A 15565-nucleotide genomic window follows, 5' to 3' on the forward strand; every position below is an offset into this window, starting at 1 on the left:
CGCACCCACGGCCCGCGCGCAAGGCACGCTGGGCAGTGTAGTCCTCAGGGGCCGCGCCTCTCGCTTACGTCCGTCGCGACCTCCCGCCTTTTGAACTACAGATCCCGGCGGGCGCTGGAGGCGAGGCGCGCTGACCGGGGGAGCTGGTTTGTCGGGCCCGCCCGCTCGTCGGGCGCGAGTGGCCGGGCGCGGGCCGTGGGCTGAGGGTAGCGGGCGCAGCTTCCCCGCCTTGGGGGGGCGAGGAGACTGCGCAGGAAATGCGGTGTGGGCAACGTGTTAGGCATAAGGAATCAGGGAGGTGCGAACGTAGGCTGCAGGAGATGCCCACCAAAAGCTTTGTGTTGAAAACAAAGTCTTAAGTTACAGACCCAAGCTGCAATAAAGGTGACAGCGTTGTCTGTAGTAGCCTTAAGTCTTTTAAGGCTTACTGCATTTTTGCAAGTGATACACATTTAATAATAAAAGCAACGGGCCTAGATTTTATATCCTCATAGCTTACAAAGACTAAGTGTTTGTTCCCATTTCATTCATAAAAGGTAGGAAAGGAAAACTGTGTTTACAGGATAATTAAAAATTTTAAAAAAGTCTTTTAATAACCTGAGAGAGAAAGGAAAAAAGAGAATGAGGGAAAGGCAGAAATGAAGCTGATAGACTTGTTCTCTTCCGTGACATAAGGTCTTTATTTCTTTGGTATCTGACCAGGCAGGTGGTGTGTTACGATAAAAGAAATGTTGCCCAAAGTAGTGGAATGTTTACCCTCTTGATGCACCCAGAACATCAGTGAACAGAAATTGTATTAATCCGCCAATATTTCAAATTACTCCACTGTCTTGGAGGGCTTCCAGAATTTTTTACTATGTTAACAGTAGCCTTCCAATGATTACATACATATATAATTTTCCTTCCTTCCTTCCTTCCTTCCTTCCTTCCTGCCTACCTGCCTTCTGAAAGAGTTCTAGTGATGCTCATTACTATCCAGCTAGAATGAGACTGTAGTCTAGCTAAAAAAAAAAAAAAAAACCAACAAAAAACTAGTGATATTTTTTCCAAAAATCTGTGTAGGCAGCAGCTAAAATGGCAAGCTGCCCACAGATCACGTTCGAGAGACTCAAAGTTAACATCTGGCAAGTTTAATTAGCAGTTGTCTATGTTAATAAAAAGATAATCAGAAAGCAGAGATGAACTCAAGATACAGAAATAGCCCATCACCATAACCAGTATGCCGTAGGTGGTTTGCTTGGTAACTTTTCTGTGAATTTCCTTGTCATCACTCCTTCATGATTAGTTCTCCGCCTTACGGTGCACCTTCCTTACTTCCTTTCTTTCCACTAATAGCTGCCAACTATTCACTTTATAATTATAAACAGAAATTAAGCTGACAAGAGTTTTACAAAGCGGGAGTGAAAGGGAGCCTTACCTGAATTATACTTGTTATTAAACCGGTTTTGCAGCAAGGCAAGAAAAAACTCATTAATTCTACTGAGATCACATATATATGCATCTGGATAAGCTTTTGTTTGTTACACAACCTATCCTGCCACATCTAATCGAAAATGTGACAATGCAGCAGAGCACTGGTGTTGTCTTTACTATAATATATTGTCTGCCTCCTGGCCAAGCCTTGTTTCGTTATCTGTTCCAAAGCAACAAAAAGATATCCAGTACTGTACATTTGGAAAGAGCGAGGCCTAAGTTGAATTCTTTTCTCACAGCATACCATCTGAGCACTACTATTCTGTCTACTTTTTCTAACAGGGATAACTGGCAGTGGAGAGCCATGTGGAGGCAAGCTACAGGGAGCAACTGTTATAGTGCCCATGTGTCAACAGCGTTGGTATATAAAGTGATTTGAAGAGGTCTCCCATTTCTGTTTTTTTTTCCCACTGAGGTCATATACAAATCCTCTGATCTGGGAGACAAAGGGGAAGATGCCCTGCTTTATGGCTAGCCTCCCCCTTACATCAATTGAAAGCATGCATGGCACACTGGCTAATGAGGCAAGGAGAAGGAATGAAGGTGGGGGAAAAGCAGAGTTTTGTGATCCTCCTTGTTTTCTTCCAATCCTCAGAAAATGCATTTGATTATTTTGTAACATGTTTCAGATGTTTTTTGTAATCATGAGACTGGACTTAAGCTCTCTGCAGTTGTTTCTTCTTGCTAGAAAGGTTCTTTTCTCAGGGTGAAAGTGAGCATAAATATGGAAAAGAAAGTTTTAATTCTGTTTCTGACATGAACTTTGGGCCAGATTTCAAATCTGGAGGGAGAGAGGTCAGCTATGTTTGTAGGTCCAAAGATTAGATGCAAGAAACCAAGCATTTATATACTCACAGATTTGTTACTACACATTGTTTATTCAACTATGACACAGATTTTCTGGCAGAACATTAATATGGATACCATAGTCTCATAGCATGAACCCATATAAGCAGTTATGAATGGATGACTACTTCTTGAATTTTGTAAAGTAATACCTCTCCAGTAGTTTTTTGTTTATTTCTTTGCTTTTTTAAAAGAAAAAGTCACATTTAATTGGAAAGGAAACCAAATCTCTCCATTATCCCGTTAGGACTCTTCAGCATTTCTGACAAGTGCCTAGGTTAACACATTTTAAACATCACAGGCATATTTTGTCTTGTGGGGAATGCTGACTCAGGATAAGACAAAACTCACAGGGCATTGAACTAATTGTGCAATGCCTTATGTGGAAAAATTACTTCCTGATCCCTGCAGTAGCTGCCAGTGCTTTGAAACATGGTGTTTGAATATCTGCATTGTGTACTTGCCTGCCAGATAATAATATTAAGCTTCTAAGTATAATTTGTAATATCCACGTTGATATATATACATATATTGTGAACTCCTGTTCTGAGAGACACCAAGTAGTGCCTGTGTAGCTGAAAGACTGTGCAGTGAATTTCTAACACATTGAGCTGTTTGAGCTATTAGAAGTAAGCTGTAAACTGATAGTGAAAATGGCTGTAAGTCCATAATTTTGGGAATATTTATGCAGATTTATTAACCTGAGGCTTTATAAGCAATGTGGATTATTAACAGCATATTTGATTGACTCAAAATAGATGAGGTTAATATCAAGTTTACTAAAGTGTTTTGACAGGAAAATGACTTTTGATGGAAACTGTGTTGATGAAAACTAGCCACAAAATTCATTTTCATAGAGTAGGCTGAATGGTTAGTTCTATATCAAAAGTGCATTTCTATTTGGGAGCCAAAGATGTGTCCCATGGTGGGAATATCTTGGAGTCTTGCAGGCAGGTAAACTCAGCCCTCCTTCTGCAGAAACTCAGAAGGAGTCTGGCAGAGACCCAAACACCCTTGGACACATCTGTCCCCATAAGGTTCAACACATCCAGATTTCTAAAAGCAGTGCAGTTTATACCACTAGAGGCCAGACAGGACCCCTGGAGTGGTTTGATTATACTCCTGATTTATATTCCTCTTCAAGACCACCTATACTTTTGGCTAGCTGACAGATTAATAATGCAGTTGAACAAGTGCTAATTTAATTTCTACACAGTTGCAATGTCACATTTTTGAAGGTGAGCAAAGGCATAGGTACAAGTGTTCCACAGAATGGATCTGTATCTGTCCCAGGACGTTAACATGGTAGTCTACAGAAGTGTACTTGAAAGTCCTGTTCATTTAGGTTAACACCAAAACTTCATTTTGCCAAGTGCTTACAGCCAACAGACAATGAGTTCCCAGAGTGTGCAATCCACTGCGCGGTGGCATGTCAGGGTTTGCCCATGTATAGAAGGCTCATAGCATTGCAGAGGGTTTATTCACTTAGGTAGAAGATGTCAGAATAGAACCAAACGGGAAGTTTTTCTATGCTGTCTTGCATAACAAGGTTAAGAAAAAAACAGTGACAATTTAAATAAATCAGATGTTTTTGCTGAAGATTATACTGTCATTTTCTCCAATTATCTTGACATTTCACCCATTCATATTGTGATCTGAGTTAATAATGGAAGAAAACCCAGCTCTTGTTGCCTTGTTTATTCTTTGTTCTCAAGGAGATAAGCTGTTTATAAAGATAACTTATTTGTTATTTAAATCATTTTTACTGAAGTTGTTTGTTTCCTTGTTTGAGTTTCTAAATATATTGCGACAATTGTGATGCATCTCTGAGACATCTATTCAATGCACTATGATTTGTACTGGAATTCGTTCCTAAATGGACACAGGTGTTGATAGCTATAATATGCTACAATGAGTCAAAACCAATAAATGCCCAATAAAGGAAAGATGAAAGAAAATGCACTGAAAACAGCACTTTTAAGATGTGATTAAAAAGCACTTTAGTTCACTACTTAATTAGGTATATTGCGCTAAAGATGTAGTCTGCAGCAACTACGTATTTTACAACAGCTGAACATATTAGAGCATAACTTCAATCACTTAATATTTTCAAGATCATAAACATTATTTTTAGAATTAGCAATACTATTCAGGATATAATCAACTTTTGTTTGCAAGCTATTCTATAGTGCCCTAAAGCAACATTTTCCAAAACATTTGTTAAAAAAAAAAAAAGTTAATTGGTAGCCTAGGAAAATTACTTGCTTGCCTTCTAATGTTGCACAGAAATTTAATGCTAGAATAAGACATAGGAATTCTGACATTGCAGAACTAAAAGTCAGTTTAAGCATTTCCTTTGTGCTTCTATCAGGAGCAGATATTTTGTTATCCATTTCTTGCACAATGCACTCTGCAAGCAACATTTCCTGAAGGCCCATCCTGACCTTTGGGTGCATTTCTGATGGGAATGGAGGCCCAGCCAGTGAACAAGTGAGAATTACAGTTGGTGATTCCTGAGTGCCAGTGCCTTTCCCATGGAGGACAGGCTTTTTGCATTGTGCCTTTCTGTCAAAAGAGCTTTGTAGTCACAGTGGAGGTGTTTGGATAAGGCAGTCAGGTACCTACCAAAGGAGGAAGGCAGTTGGCATTCTCCTGAGGAGCTCTCGCGAGCCACATGTGGGTATCTGAACTGATACCAAGGACAAGGCTTACTGTGTGCTAAGAACAAACTGGCTGAACAGGACTGAATCAGCCTCTAGATTTTGCATTATCTTTGGGGAAATTTGTTTTTATGTTAAGGTATCTTCTTGTTGAGTTTTAAATATATATTCATAGGCATAAAAGTGATACTGATAGACATAAACTTATACTGATAGACATAAACTGATACAGCTAATGTGCGGATAGACTGTAACTCTGGACAGGAATATTGTTCTTAATATTTTACAAATATTTGTCCTTAGTATTTTATGGTACAAGTTTTTAAAGATAAAATCAAATAGCACACGCTAGAAAGGATCAAGAAATGCAAATTCAGTTGCCAAAACTCCTCGGTTACAGCCAAGCTGACCTGAGAACTGCGGCACCCAATACAGGCACGGTGCAGCATGATACAAATTATAGAATCATGGAATAGTTAGGATAGGAAGGGACCTCTGGAGATTATTTAGTCCAAGGCAGGGTCATCTAAAGCAGGTTACACAGGAATGTGTCCAGGTGCGTTTTGAATGCCTCCAGAGAGGGAGACTCCATGACTTCTCTGGGCAGCCTGTTCCAGTGCTCTGCCATCCTCAATGTAAAGAACTTCTTCCTCGTGTTGAGATGGTCAAGAAAGTTGTTTGCAAACTGGAGTGCATGGGTAGGGCGGTAAGGCGCTATGTGCAGCTGCAGATGGGTCTGGAAGTTGCAATTTCTGCTGAGTGGCCAGAGCGGCACGGGGAACACAGCCCTTGGGCAGGCAGGCAGGAAGGTGGGCTCTCCAAGGGCTGCTCCACTGCTTGTGGTGCAGTTTGGAGGGCAAAGAGAGGGGGAAGGAACCAGGGACTGGCAAAGGATCAACAGCCAGGTAAACATGAACCAGCAGTGTGCCCAGGTGGCCAAGAAGGCAAATGGCATCCTGGCCTATGTCAGCAACAGTGTGGCCAGCAGGACCAGGGAAGTGATTGTTCCCTTGTACTCGGCACTGGTGAAGCAACACTGTGTTTGGTTTTGGGCTTCTCACTACAAGAAGGACACTGAGGTGCTGGAGTGAGTCCAGAGAAGGGCAATGGAGCTGGTGAAGGATCTGGAGCATATGTCCTATGAGGAGTGGCTGAAGTAACTGGGATTGTTTAGCCTGCAGAAGAGGAGGCTCAGGAGTGACCTTATTACTTTCTATGACTGCTTGAAAGGAGGTTGTAGCCAGGTGCGAGTGAGTCTCTTCTCCCAGGCAACTAGTGACGGGAGGACATAGGGGAGGTTTAGATTGGCTATTAGGAAGAATTTCTTCCTAGACAGGGTGATTAGACATTGGAATGGGTTGCCCAGGGGGGTGATGGAGGTGGAGGAGGAAAGGCTTAAACATCTCCCTGGAGGTGTTTAAGGAAAGGCTGGACGTGGCACTTAGTGCTGTACTGAAAAATAATATACCTGTTTGTTTCTGTTATTATAAGCCTCAAAAATATCCCAGAGACAGAGGAGCTAACTAAACTTTTATTCGAATAAAAGGGAGAGTTCTCTGGCCAATCCCTAGTGAGGTCTCTCAACTTAATGGAGATCGCAGCCTCTTTTATTCCCTTGCCTGAAACGCAGGTCCCTCCCCGTTTCCCCAATGGCTGAGGTACTCCGGGGTTACAGCCTTCTCGATGCCTACAGTGTGTCCTCCCATCACATGGTCCCCTTGTTTCTGGGCAAACTGCATCTTTCTATAACTAAACAACTGAACAACCAATAACTTGTCACTTCCCACCACCAAATGCAACCACACACACTACGAATTTTGCAAGAACACTTATTTATTCCTAACAGTGCTGTGGTTTATTTGACATGGTGGTGTTCGGTCATAGGTTGGACTCGATGACCTCAGCGGTCTTTGCCAAACAATTGATTCCGTGCTTCTGTGACCCAGGCGGGAGCGCTGGCTCAGCTCCGCCCGCGACGGGCTCCTCCGTAGGGCCGCGGGACTCCATTTCCCAGCGCGCCCCGCGCCCCCGCTGAGGTGGCCGGGCTGGGAAGATGGCGGCGCTCGTGTCGCCCTTGGCTACAGCGCCGTGGCTGCTGCGGGCTTCGCGGCGCTGCACCCGCCTGCTCCCGGCGCTCAGAGGTCAGTGCGGCCGGGCGGCCACAGGCTGCCGGGGCGCTGCGCGGGGAGGGCACCGAGAAGCGGCCGCAGGAGCCGGTGCGTCCCTCGCGCCCCTCCCTGCCGTGCCGCGGGTCTCCCCCCAGCGGAGGCGGATCGGGACTAGGGGACAGGGGGCTGGTGCCGGGCGGGGTGGGCCGCCGCCGTGGTACCGTGACCTGCCGGTGTCCTCCTGTGCCCTGTCCTGGGCCTGCCCGCGACGGGACGCGCCTGCCGGTGTGGCGCCGGGAGTTGGCCCCGATCCCCTGGGGGGGGGGGCACGCGGACGGGGCCCTGTGGCTTCCCGAGTGAATGGTGCCGCTTTCCCCCCGGGAAACAGGGCTGCGGTGCGGTGCCTGATTAAACGCGTTGCCTTGCGGCTGCCTCGGGTGCTCGGCGAGTGCGCCGGTGGCTGCCAGCGCCGGGCCTGGGCTGTAGGATGTCTGAGGGACTGTTTTCCTTCAAGGATCTTCTGATGCATAACAACAGCCGTGTTCTAAGCCTTGCTTTAAAATTCAGTACAGTACACAAATTTATGGAAGTTTATGAACTTGAAGCTTAGGTTAGGAGCAGAAGTCTTTTTTCTTCACTTAGAGCTCTTCGTCCTCTGCCAGTCTAGCAAAAGTGGTGACAATTCAGTCGGCGACAGGTGGGTCCCAGGGTTCATAAGTGTTCACGTACACATTATGTTGTGATTGTACAATGTTTATATATCCTAAGAAAAATAGACAAGCACTGCAGTTAGTAGTATGCTGATTGCATGTGTTCTATTTGATACTGGTCTAACACTTGAAACCTCTGGAGTTTGTTTTTTATAACCAACATACTGCCATTTAGAAAAAGTTGTTAGAGCAAATCCAGTGGCTTTAGGCATGGTTTTTCAGCTTCCATGTTAAAGGGAAAGTTGTCCTTGTATATGTTGTTTGAGGACATCTGCAGGGTTGGGCAACCATCACTGAATTGCTTTATAATCTTGGTGTGTAACAAAAGTGTTACTGCAATAAAGATGTTTTTCCTCTACCCATTAAGCATATTGCTTGATCAGAGAGAAAAACCTTTTGATCTTGTGTTGTTCCTGAGGAGCGGATGTTGCCTTTTGTTTGTTATGTTATCTTAAGTACTTTATTAAAAAAAAAAATCTGCTTGTAGTTGTTCCGGTATTTTTGAGTGTTCTGAAGTTGTGTTGACTGGCCTATGAATTTCTGGATTTACCTTTCTCTTCTTTTTAAAAGACAAATTCTTTTTCATTTTCCTCATGGTTTGGAACCTTACCTGCCTTCAGTGAGGCCTCAAAGAAAGCTGTTAGAGGCCATTGTGTTGTTTAGGACACTTACCGAAAGCATTTAGGGATGAATTTCTTTAGATCTCACAGTATTAAAAATATCTAATTGTGCAGTCTTTGATATGTGTTTTTCCTACACTCAAATCTGTTCCCTTTACCATTGCTACAAATTGTGTTTTTCTTTATTATTCTTAACCTATTAAATGACAGTAGAAGCAAAGAAGGTACTTAGCAGCTTTTCAGTGTATGCCATTCTTTCTGATCCTAATGATTTGACTAGCCTTCTTTGTAATGCTGTACATTCTTTCCTTTCCTAGTTATATCTTATTTTATGTCTAGCAATTTTTTTTTTTTTTTGATTTCTTGTTTCCAGCAGAATTCCTGCTTGGGCTCATCCCTGTCTCTTCTAGGGAGAAGATAATGCCGGCAGAACAGGCCATGGCATTGCAGGGTTTCACGGCTATTGCCTTGCTCAGTATGGTGTTTGACTCTCTCAACTTCCTTACAGAACTCCTGGTTTGGTCTCCTGTTTGCTGACTTTTAAACACTTTCTAAAGTATCATCTAAAGGATTATCTATTCAAAGAAATGCCCTTTGGAAGTTTTACCCCAGTTTGGTAAAAAAAGGTCAAAACTTCCCTTAAAATAACTCATCCAAATCTTACCAAGTGTCCAGCTGGGCTTCTTAGTGAGTGTATTTTTTAATAAAAAAAAATAAATGGTAAAACATACTACTGGAGTAAAGGTAGAAATTTAGTTGATGAAAAATGAAGGGGTAACATAGTCTAGTGGTTGTATAGGTAAGTAATTATATATGTCTTTGTGTAAACTGTTACGAATGTGTGCTGTTTATAAGAAAATGCTTTTCAAAACATCTCTATTAATAGGCTACTTTTATTTTTTACAGCATACACAGCTCAGGCAGAGAAGAAGACAGGCCCTGGTACTCCTACAGATGCTCACGCCAAAGCCTTGTTGGTTTGCAATGGACCTTTAGAACATTATGAGTTTCTGATTAAGCAAGAAGAGCTGAAGAATGATGAACAACAAAGAAGAGTTGTGCAGCACCTGCAGAAGTTGCATGAGAGCCTTAAAGGCTACAGCATTGATTCAAAAAATCTTTTCTCAAAGGTGAGGCTTATAGTGATAAAAATGGTTTTTTGCATTTATATTTGCTCATAAGAATGTGCTTAAAATACATAAGTTTCTGTCATTAGCATGAATCTTGTTTTTCCAGATAGGTCTTTACAGATACATCATTCTTCATATTTCAGTCTCTGTTCTTGCTTTTTTTGGTTTATAAAATCCAGTGGCACTCTAGAAGTAACCAAATTAAATATTATTGAAATAATTCTACAAGAAAATCTGGTTTTAATTGTGTCCACTGTCTGCCTTTCCAAAATGTTATTTGGCTATAGGAGAGAGGGGCCTAATCTGGGTTTTAGTTCTCAATCATGGATATTATACTTGTGTGTTTGAATTACATTAACTGAACACTAATGTTTTGTGTTCTAACAGATCTTTCATGAATAATTTCCACATCATACTGTAGATCAGATATGACTTTAAAAGAATTTTTTCCCATGTTGTTGTCTCTGGGTGAGGTGACAAAGAAGGCAGAGGTGTGATCTGATTGAGTTTTGGAGGGGCATCACAGTTTCTTTTCAAAGGATTAACAAAAGTTCAGACATATCCCTGTTGAACAGAGACTTGTCAATCATTGTCCCTTAGCATTAGTAGCTGTTAGCCTGCTGTTGCATCTCTGTAACTTTTCCCTGAAGCTCTTGACACAATGTTTTCCAGAGCCTCTTTGATGGTAGTTCATGTCTTGTTCTCATGCTATTCTCAGGTTGTTGCTGTTGTGGCCTTGCACCTGCAAATATTGATAGCATTGTTATGGTAGGCTCTTATGGGAAGCAATTAGAACTGGTGTGAGAATTCCCCCTCAGCTTTCCTTGACCCTTGTTTTTGTAGATTTGAGTTTATATTCAAGAAAACCAAAGTACATAAGACATTTAATTACTTGGTAAATATTAGGCCATCATAGATGTACACAGAAGCTAAACAACCAGTGAATATACTTCATTTGCACCTGATTAACATACTGGAGTCAACACAAATAGTCGTAAGCTATGGTGAGGAGAAACAAGAACAGAGTGTTTGACTGAGTCTGATGATAAAAGTATAGTGCTGGGAAAAAAGTATGGCAAAATACACACTGCCTTCATCATCTGCACTGGAGAGACACCCTGCCTCTAGAAGGAGGGAAACTGTCATTGTTTTTCCCAGCCAGCCTCAGAGTGTTTTTCCTGTGCTCTCTCTATTTCTCTTGCACACTTTTGGTTTTATTTATCGTCAGAAGTAACTGTCACATTTACAGTCAATGTTTGCCACCATCTGCAGTCCTTGCTAACAAAGCTCCATGTCAGCCTTTCTCAGCATTTGTTACACAACGTAAATCTAAATGTGTAACTATTGAACTTCTTACCTAACCATATACTTCCCATTACAACCCCAAATTCTCCTGTTACCTGGCACAAATACTGTATTTTGTTAGCATGGCAAGCCCAGATGATGTAGCATGGGATCAGGGGAGCCAAAGCCTACAAGTCTCAAGTCCCTTAAAATGGCACACTTTCCTCTGGCCTTTATGTACTGAATGACAAGTTACCACTCTGAGGTTCTTGCAATGAATATTAGCTTCAAGGTGTGAAAAAAAGTAAAGAAGAGAACACATATTATACCTGTGAATGGGCCTGTTTAGTACCTGTATTAGTATAGCAGGGTGCAGAGCATTGGGATGTGCTTGCCTATGGTCTTCCTCTAACATTGCTTGAATGCCTAAAACTCGGATATGTAGCTGCAGATAATATATTTGCTAATCATATGCTTGACTGAAAATGCTTTAAATGTCTTCCTGCCTCCCGATGGAAGGAAGGAGCTCTTTTTTTATTGAGAAGAAACCTGAATGGGAAATAATTCCATGGAGCAACAGTCAGGCACTCTGGAAGAAAAAACATGCAAGTACAGGAAGCGAAGTCCTAAGGCAAGACTGTTCCTAAAGGGCAATGAGTGTGTCTTTGGAAGCTCTGTTGTAGAAGCATCATCCTTATGAGTCCCTTCCAACTTGAGATATTCTGTGATCCAATTTATGCAGAGGGCTTGGCCACATGATCCTCTGAAATCACTGCCAAGCCAAATCTTTCAATGATTCTAACTCTGATGTGGGCATTGGAGCCAAACTTGTGGGTTTGGAGTATATTTTTGCCTGCTCTGGCGGATGAGTCATTTCATCACATTGCTTACCTTTTTACTTTTGGGATTTCTTTAATTAATATTATTAAAAACATAAAAACAGTGTATAAATTATAGATGTAGGTTGAAAACTGTATGTTTATGGTATTTTAAAACACTTATTAATGTTGTATGTGGGCATGTGCCTGTAAATTCATGTTGTCTTAATGCATTTGTGGGCTAACTCTTGAGTCTAAATCAGTCTCCTGATGCGATTTCAGCAAGTACCAAATGAAAAATAGAAAATTCCTCTTTGAAAAATGGTTATTTCTTATCTTTGGTATCAAGAGCAATATGGCAGCATGCCTGAATGCAAACCTTTTCTGCTTAAGTGTAAGGAGATCAAGCTGGAATCAGCTTGCCAAACTATTTCTATAAGTGGAATCTATCTGTCCAGAGTTTTATAACTTGAGAATTGTTGATGTGAAAATTTCTTGGGTTTGAGGTTTGTTTTTCTTTTTCATCTATCTGGACTTCTTTTTAATCTTTGATGTTAGGCTCATAATCTTTTAATTTGCCTATCTTGAAATTGTCTTACTGCGCCTGGACTATAGAAGAAGTCACTTGAAAGGGAGGCAGTTATCAGGCTTGCTTCTGTAATATTTTTGGACATACTGCCAGACTTTTATTCATTTTCATATTCTAGAAAAAATGTTATGATGAAGGCATTGGTCTTGCTGTCAAACCTGAGGATCAGTAGGCTAAAGCATTTTGATCTTTACTGGAAAACTGTTTTGGACATTTGGTTATTAGGTTCTGAAAGGGCTGCCTTTGAGAATAGTTTGGAGAGCTGAATCACTGTTAGATTAGGTGTTTTATACTGGCTTTGTAGATCAACCATTGTATGGGTTATTTACTGATTCTTTCATTGGGAAGCATGAATAAGGAAGAAAGTCTGTATTGTAGAGAACAAATACTAATCTTATTTTATTTAAGGAAATGTAATGCTACTTTTTCTCTACATAACAGAGCTAATTGCAATAAAACCAGACTGACTGACGCTTCCTTAAAAGGAAAAAGTCAAATGCCATTTTTTAAGATGAGAATGTGTTTTTCACTAGTTCATTTAAAGCACTTCACTTCTTTATTTAACATTGCTTCAATTCCATGCTTTAATTTTAAACCAGCTTTTAAAAATTGTTGTATGGCTCATTGGTGGAACTAATGCCACAGTCAGTGAGAAGCAGCTGTAGAACTACTTGCTATTGGGGTGAGTGTTGTTGCAGTACAAGGTTTTTCTTCTAGAGCTTGATATTTCTATGGAAATCTCAAGATGATAATCAAGGTTGAGCACTGTAGTGCCATGCCATACATCAAAACTCCAGAAAAGGAGGAGAGCAGTGAATTTTGCGTAAATCTGTTAAAAGCCTAGCTTTTGTAATTAAATCAAATCATGATTCAGGCTGAAGAAGTCACAACAGCTTTGTTTCTGTTCTGTTGTCTTTGAGGATGCTATTTGCCAGTTCAAACAGAGCTCCTTTTGAGATAAAATGAAGCCAAATAGAGTATGGATTAAATTCTAGTGCAGGCAAGGTTTTGCTTCAGCAAAGTTGTAATCAGCATCCTTAATGAAGGTTTTCCCCAGAATAAGTCACAACTGTGACTAGGTAGTTGGCAAAATCATATGCTTGTCATATGTCTGCATCTGTTCAGGAGTTTCCTAAGTAAGCAAAATACCTGTTTTTCTATCATGGACTTCCAGAGTAGGGATGCTGTTGCAGACTTGGTTCGGGTTTAGAGAGTAGAACTAAGGCTTTTCAAGGCAAGAAGAGGTGATGGTGAGTACTGCTGTCTGGAATTGGCCTGGGTTGAATAGGATTTGTGTAGATTTATGAGTGGAATTAGTTCATGTAACTAGTAGAAGGCATCTCCATGGAGTACTAATGATACAGGGCACGGGTAAATCCCCTGTTTGTGAATAGTTTGTTGGCACTCTCCTCCCATGAGGGCCTGGTACTTTCTAACTTTGAATATGCTGGGAAGTAAAAGATAAACCTTATGTTTTTGTGATAGAACAGTTGGTTTCATTTTTGTTTTTGTACTTAATGGGCTTTAATAGATATAAGTGAAACAAATGGTTGTATTTTAAATTATTTAAAGATTTATTTTAAAAAAATCAAATACTTTATCAGTTATACTTAGTATCTTGTAGATTGACTTTTTGCTTTTTCAGGAGGTTTTTGGCAACTTGACTAGCCTACCTTTAGTATGAAATCTCCTGTGTTGAGAAGAGGTTTATCTACTGGCAGCTTTTAAGAAATAAAAAACTAGTGGTGCTTGGCATTTCAAGTGTACTCATTTTTCCTGGGTCTGTCATTGAAGAGAATGTGGTTGAGAGGCTGCATTGAAGAAAAGGGGGTGGTGGAAGAGAAGCATCTCTCAGCCTCTTCTGTAGTCTGATCTTCCTTGTTTTATTGCCTGATTTCTTCTGTGATAGAATTGCAGAAACCTCTTCCAAAATAGCTGTTATTCCAGAAATAGAAACTTCACACCCATTACAAGAATGCTCTGCTTTGGTTTTAATTTTGTTCTTCTTTTGTCACTTTTTGTCTAAATAGTTTTATTCAGTAAAATATGGTAAAAGGAGGATTAGGGAGCAAATATTTGCATCAGATACAATAGAGAAGCATTTCAGTGTTTATAGAAGGGATTTATATTGCCTCACAGGCCAAAGCTTTCTGAAATGAGTAGTTTGGGACACACACCATGACATCAACCATTTTTCTTCGTGGTAATAAAACTCTATTTTTTTTTGTGATGTAGTTTTTTGGGTCATCATCTTAGAAGGAATCTTAGGGAAAAACAATTAGTCTTGCTACCAACTAAGTAGGCTTCTGTTTTTCAAAATTATTGCTCAAATTTGAACAAGGACTTTGATCTTCAACTTGATGAAGGTGTGGCCTTGTATGTTGAGATATTTTGAGATCCTCTGAATTGAAGTTCAAGGCTGTAAGAGTTTGCACGGACATTTCAGATCTCTAGCTTTTCAAAATAATACCAATTGGGACTTCTTAAGAGTTGTTGAGTTGCTGTACTAATGACTTGAAATAAGCTCAATTATAAGTGAGGTCATGTTTTGAAAAGAGGTATGAACAATAGTAAACACCATTCAAGACCTTGAAAATGTCTTCAACTACAAGAGCAGCCGAAAAGGAGCCTGAAAGAATGGGAGAAAGAGGCAGTTTTGTTAGCATTTAAGAGAGACTTGTCTCTTGGATTTTGCATATTTTAATTAACCACCTTAGTAGCCTAACCATCTTAAAAGTTTTTCGAATCTGAGTGTAAATATTCCCAGGAAATGAGTTACTTGCTTCTGGTGTTTGAGTGTGGGAGAAGGTGGGAGGATGTTGCATGTTATTGAAGATATTTAAGAAAGAATAAGAAGTTGTCAGAATGAAGGAGATGTTCTGACCAGTTCAGTTCCTTAGATGAGGTAGGATATTGTTTGATTGAAAGTGAAGTTTAAACAAAGAAAAAATCTGATCTGATAGGATCAAAGCAAGGCTTGCAGTTTTGAAACAGAAATGTGTAAAATGGGGCTTTGAGCAATCTGGTGTAGTGGAAGGTATCCCGGCCCATGGCAGGGGGGCTGGAACTAAGTGATCTTTAGGTCCCTTCCAACTCAAACCATTCTGTGATTCTATGAAAACATTTTGATAACACAGAAGAGAATTCTGTAAATCTAGGGATGCTAATGTTTGTATCATCTTGTGGAAGTGTAAATATTTTTAAGATATGAATGATTTTCAAATTAAAATCTGTAAGTCAACTATCTATAAAAGGAAAAAAGGCTTCTGCTGTAGCATGTCTTGATGATAATGAAACTCTGTGAAGCACTGAATCTATACTTTCTTA

General features: G+C 40.6%; 1 protein-coding gene across 4 annotated transcripts in view; it reads left to right on the forward strand.

Annotated features, from left to right (window-relative positions):
• Positions 1-7005: 7005 nt before the first annotated feature.
• The window catches only part of LACE1 (lactation elevated 1), a 58226-nt gene continuing 49666 nt past the window's right edge, over positions 7006-15565 (forward strand). For all 4 annotated transcript variants that reach the window (XM_017829669.1, XM_017829690.1, XM_017829680.1 and 1 more), the window contains exons 1-2: positions 7006-7120; positions 9324-9547. In XM_017829669.1, coding sequence (XP_017685158.1) covers positions 7033-7120; positions 9324-9547 — 312 coding nt within the window. In that variant the 5' untranslated portion in view covers positions 7006-7032. The remainder of the gene's footprint in view (positions 7121-9323; positions 9548-15565) is intronic.

This window comes from Lepidothrix coronata, unplaced genomic scaffold (assembly GCF_001604755.1).
Source record: "Lepidothrix coronata isolate B3197 unplaced genomic scaffold, Lepidothrix_coronata-1.0 Scaffold5, whole genome shotgun sequence".
In the NCBI taxonomy this organism is placed as follows: Eukaryota; Metazoa; Chordata; class Aves; order Passeriformes; family Pipridae; genus Lepidothrix; species Lepidothrix coronata.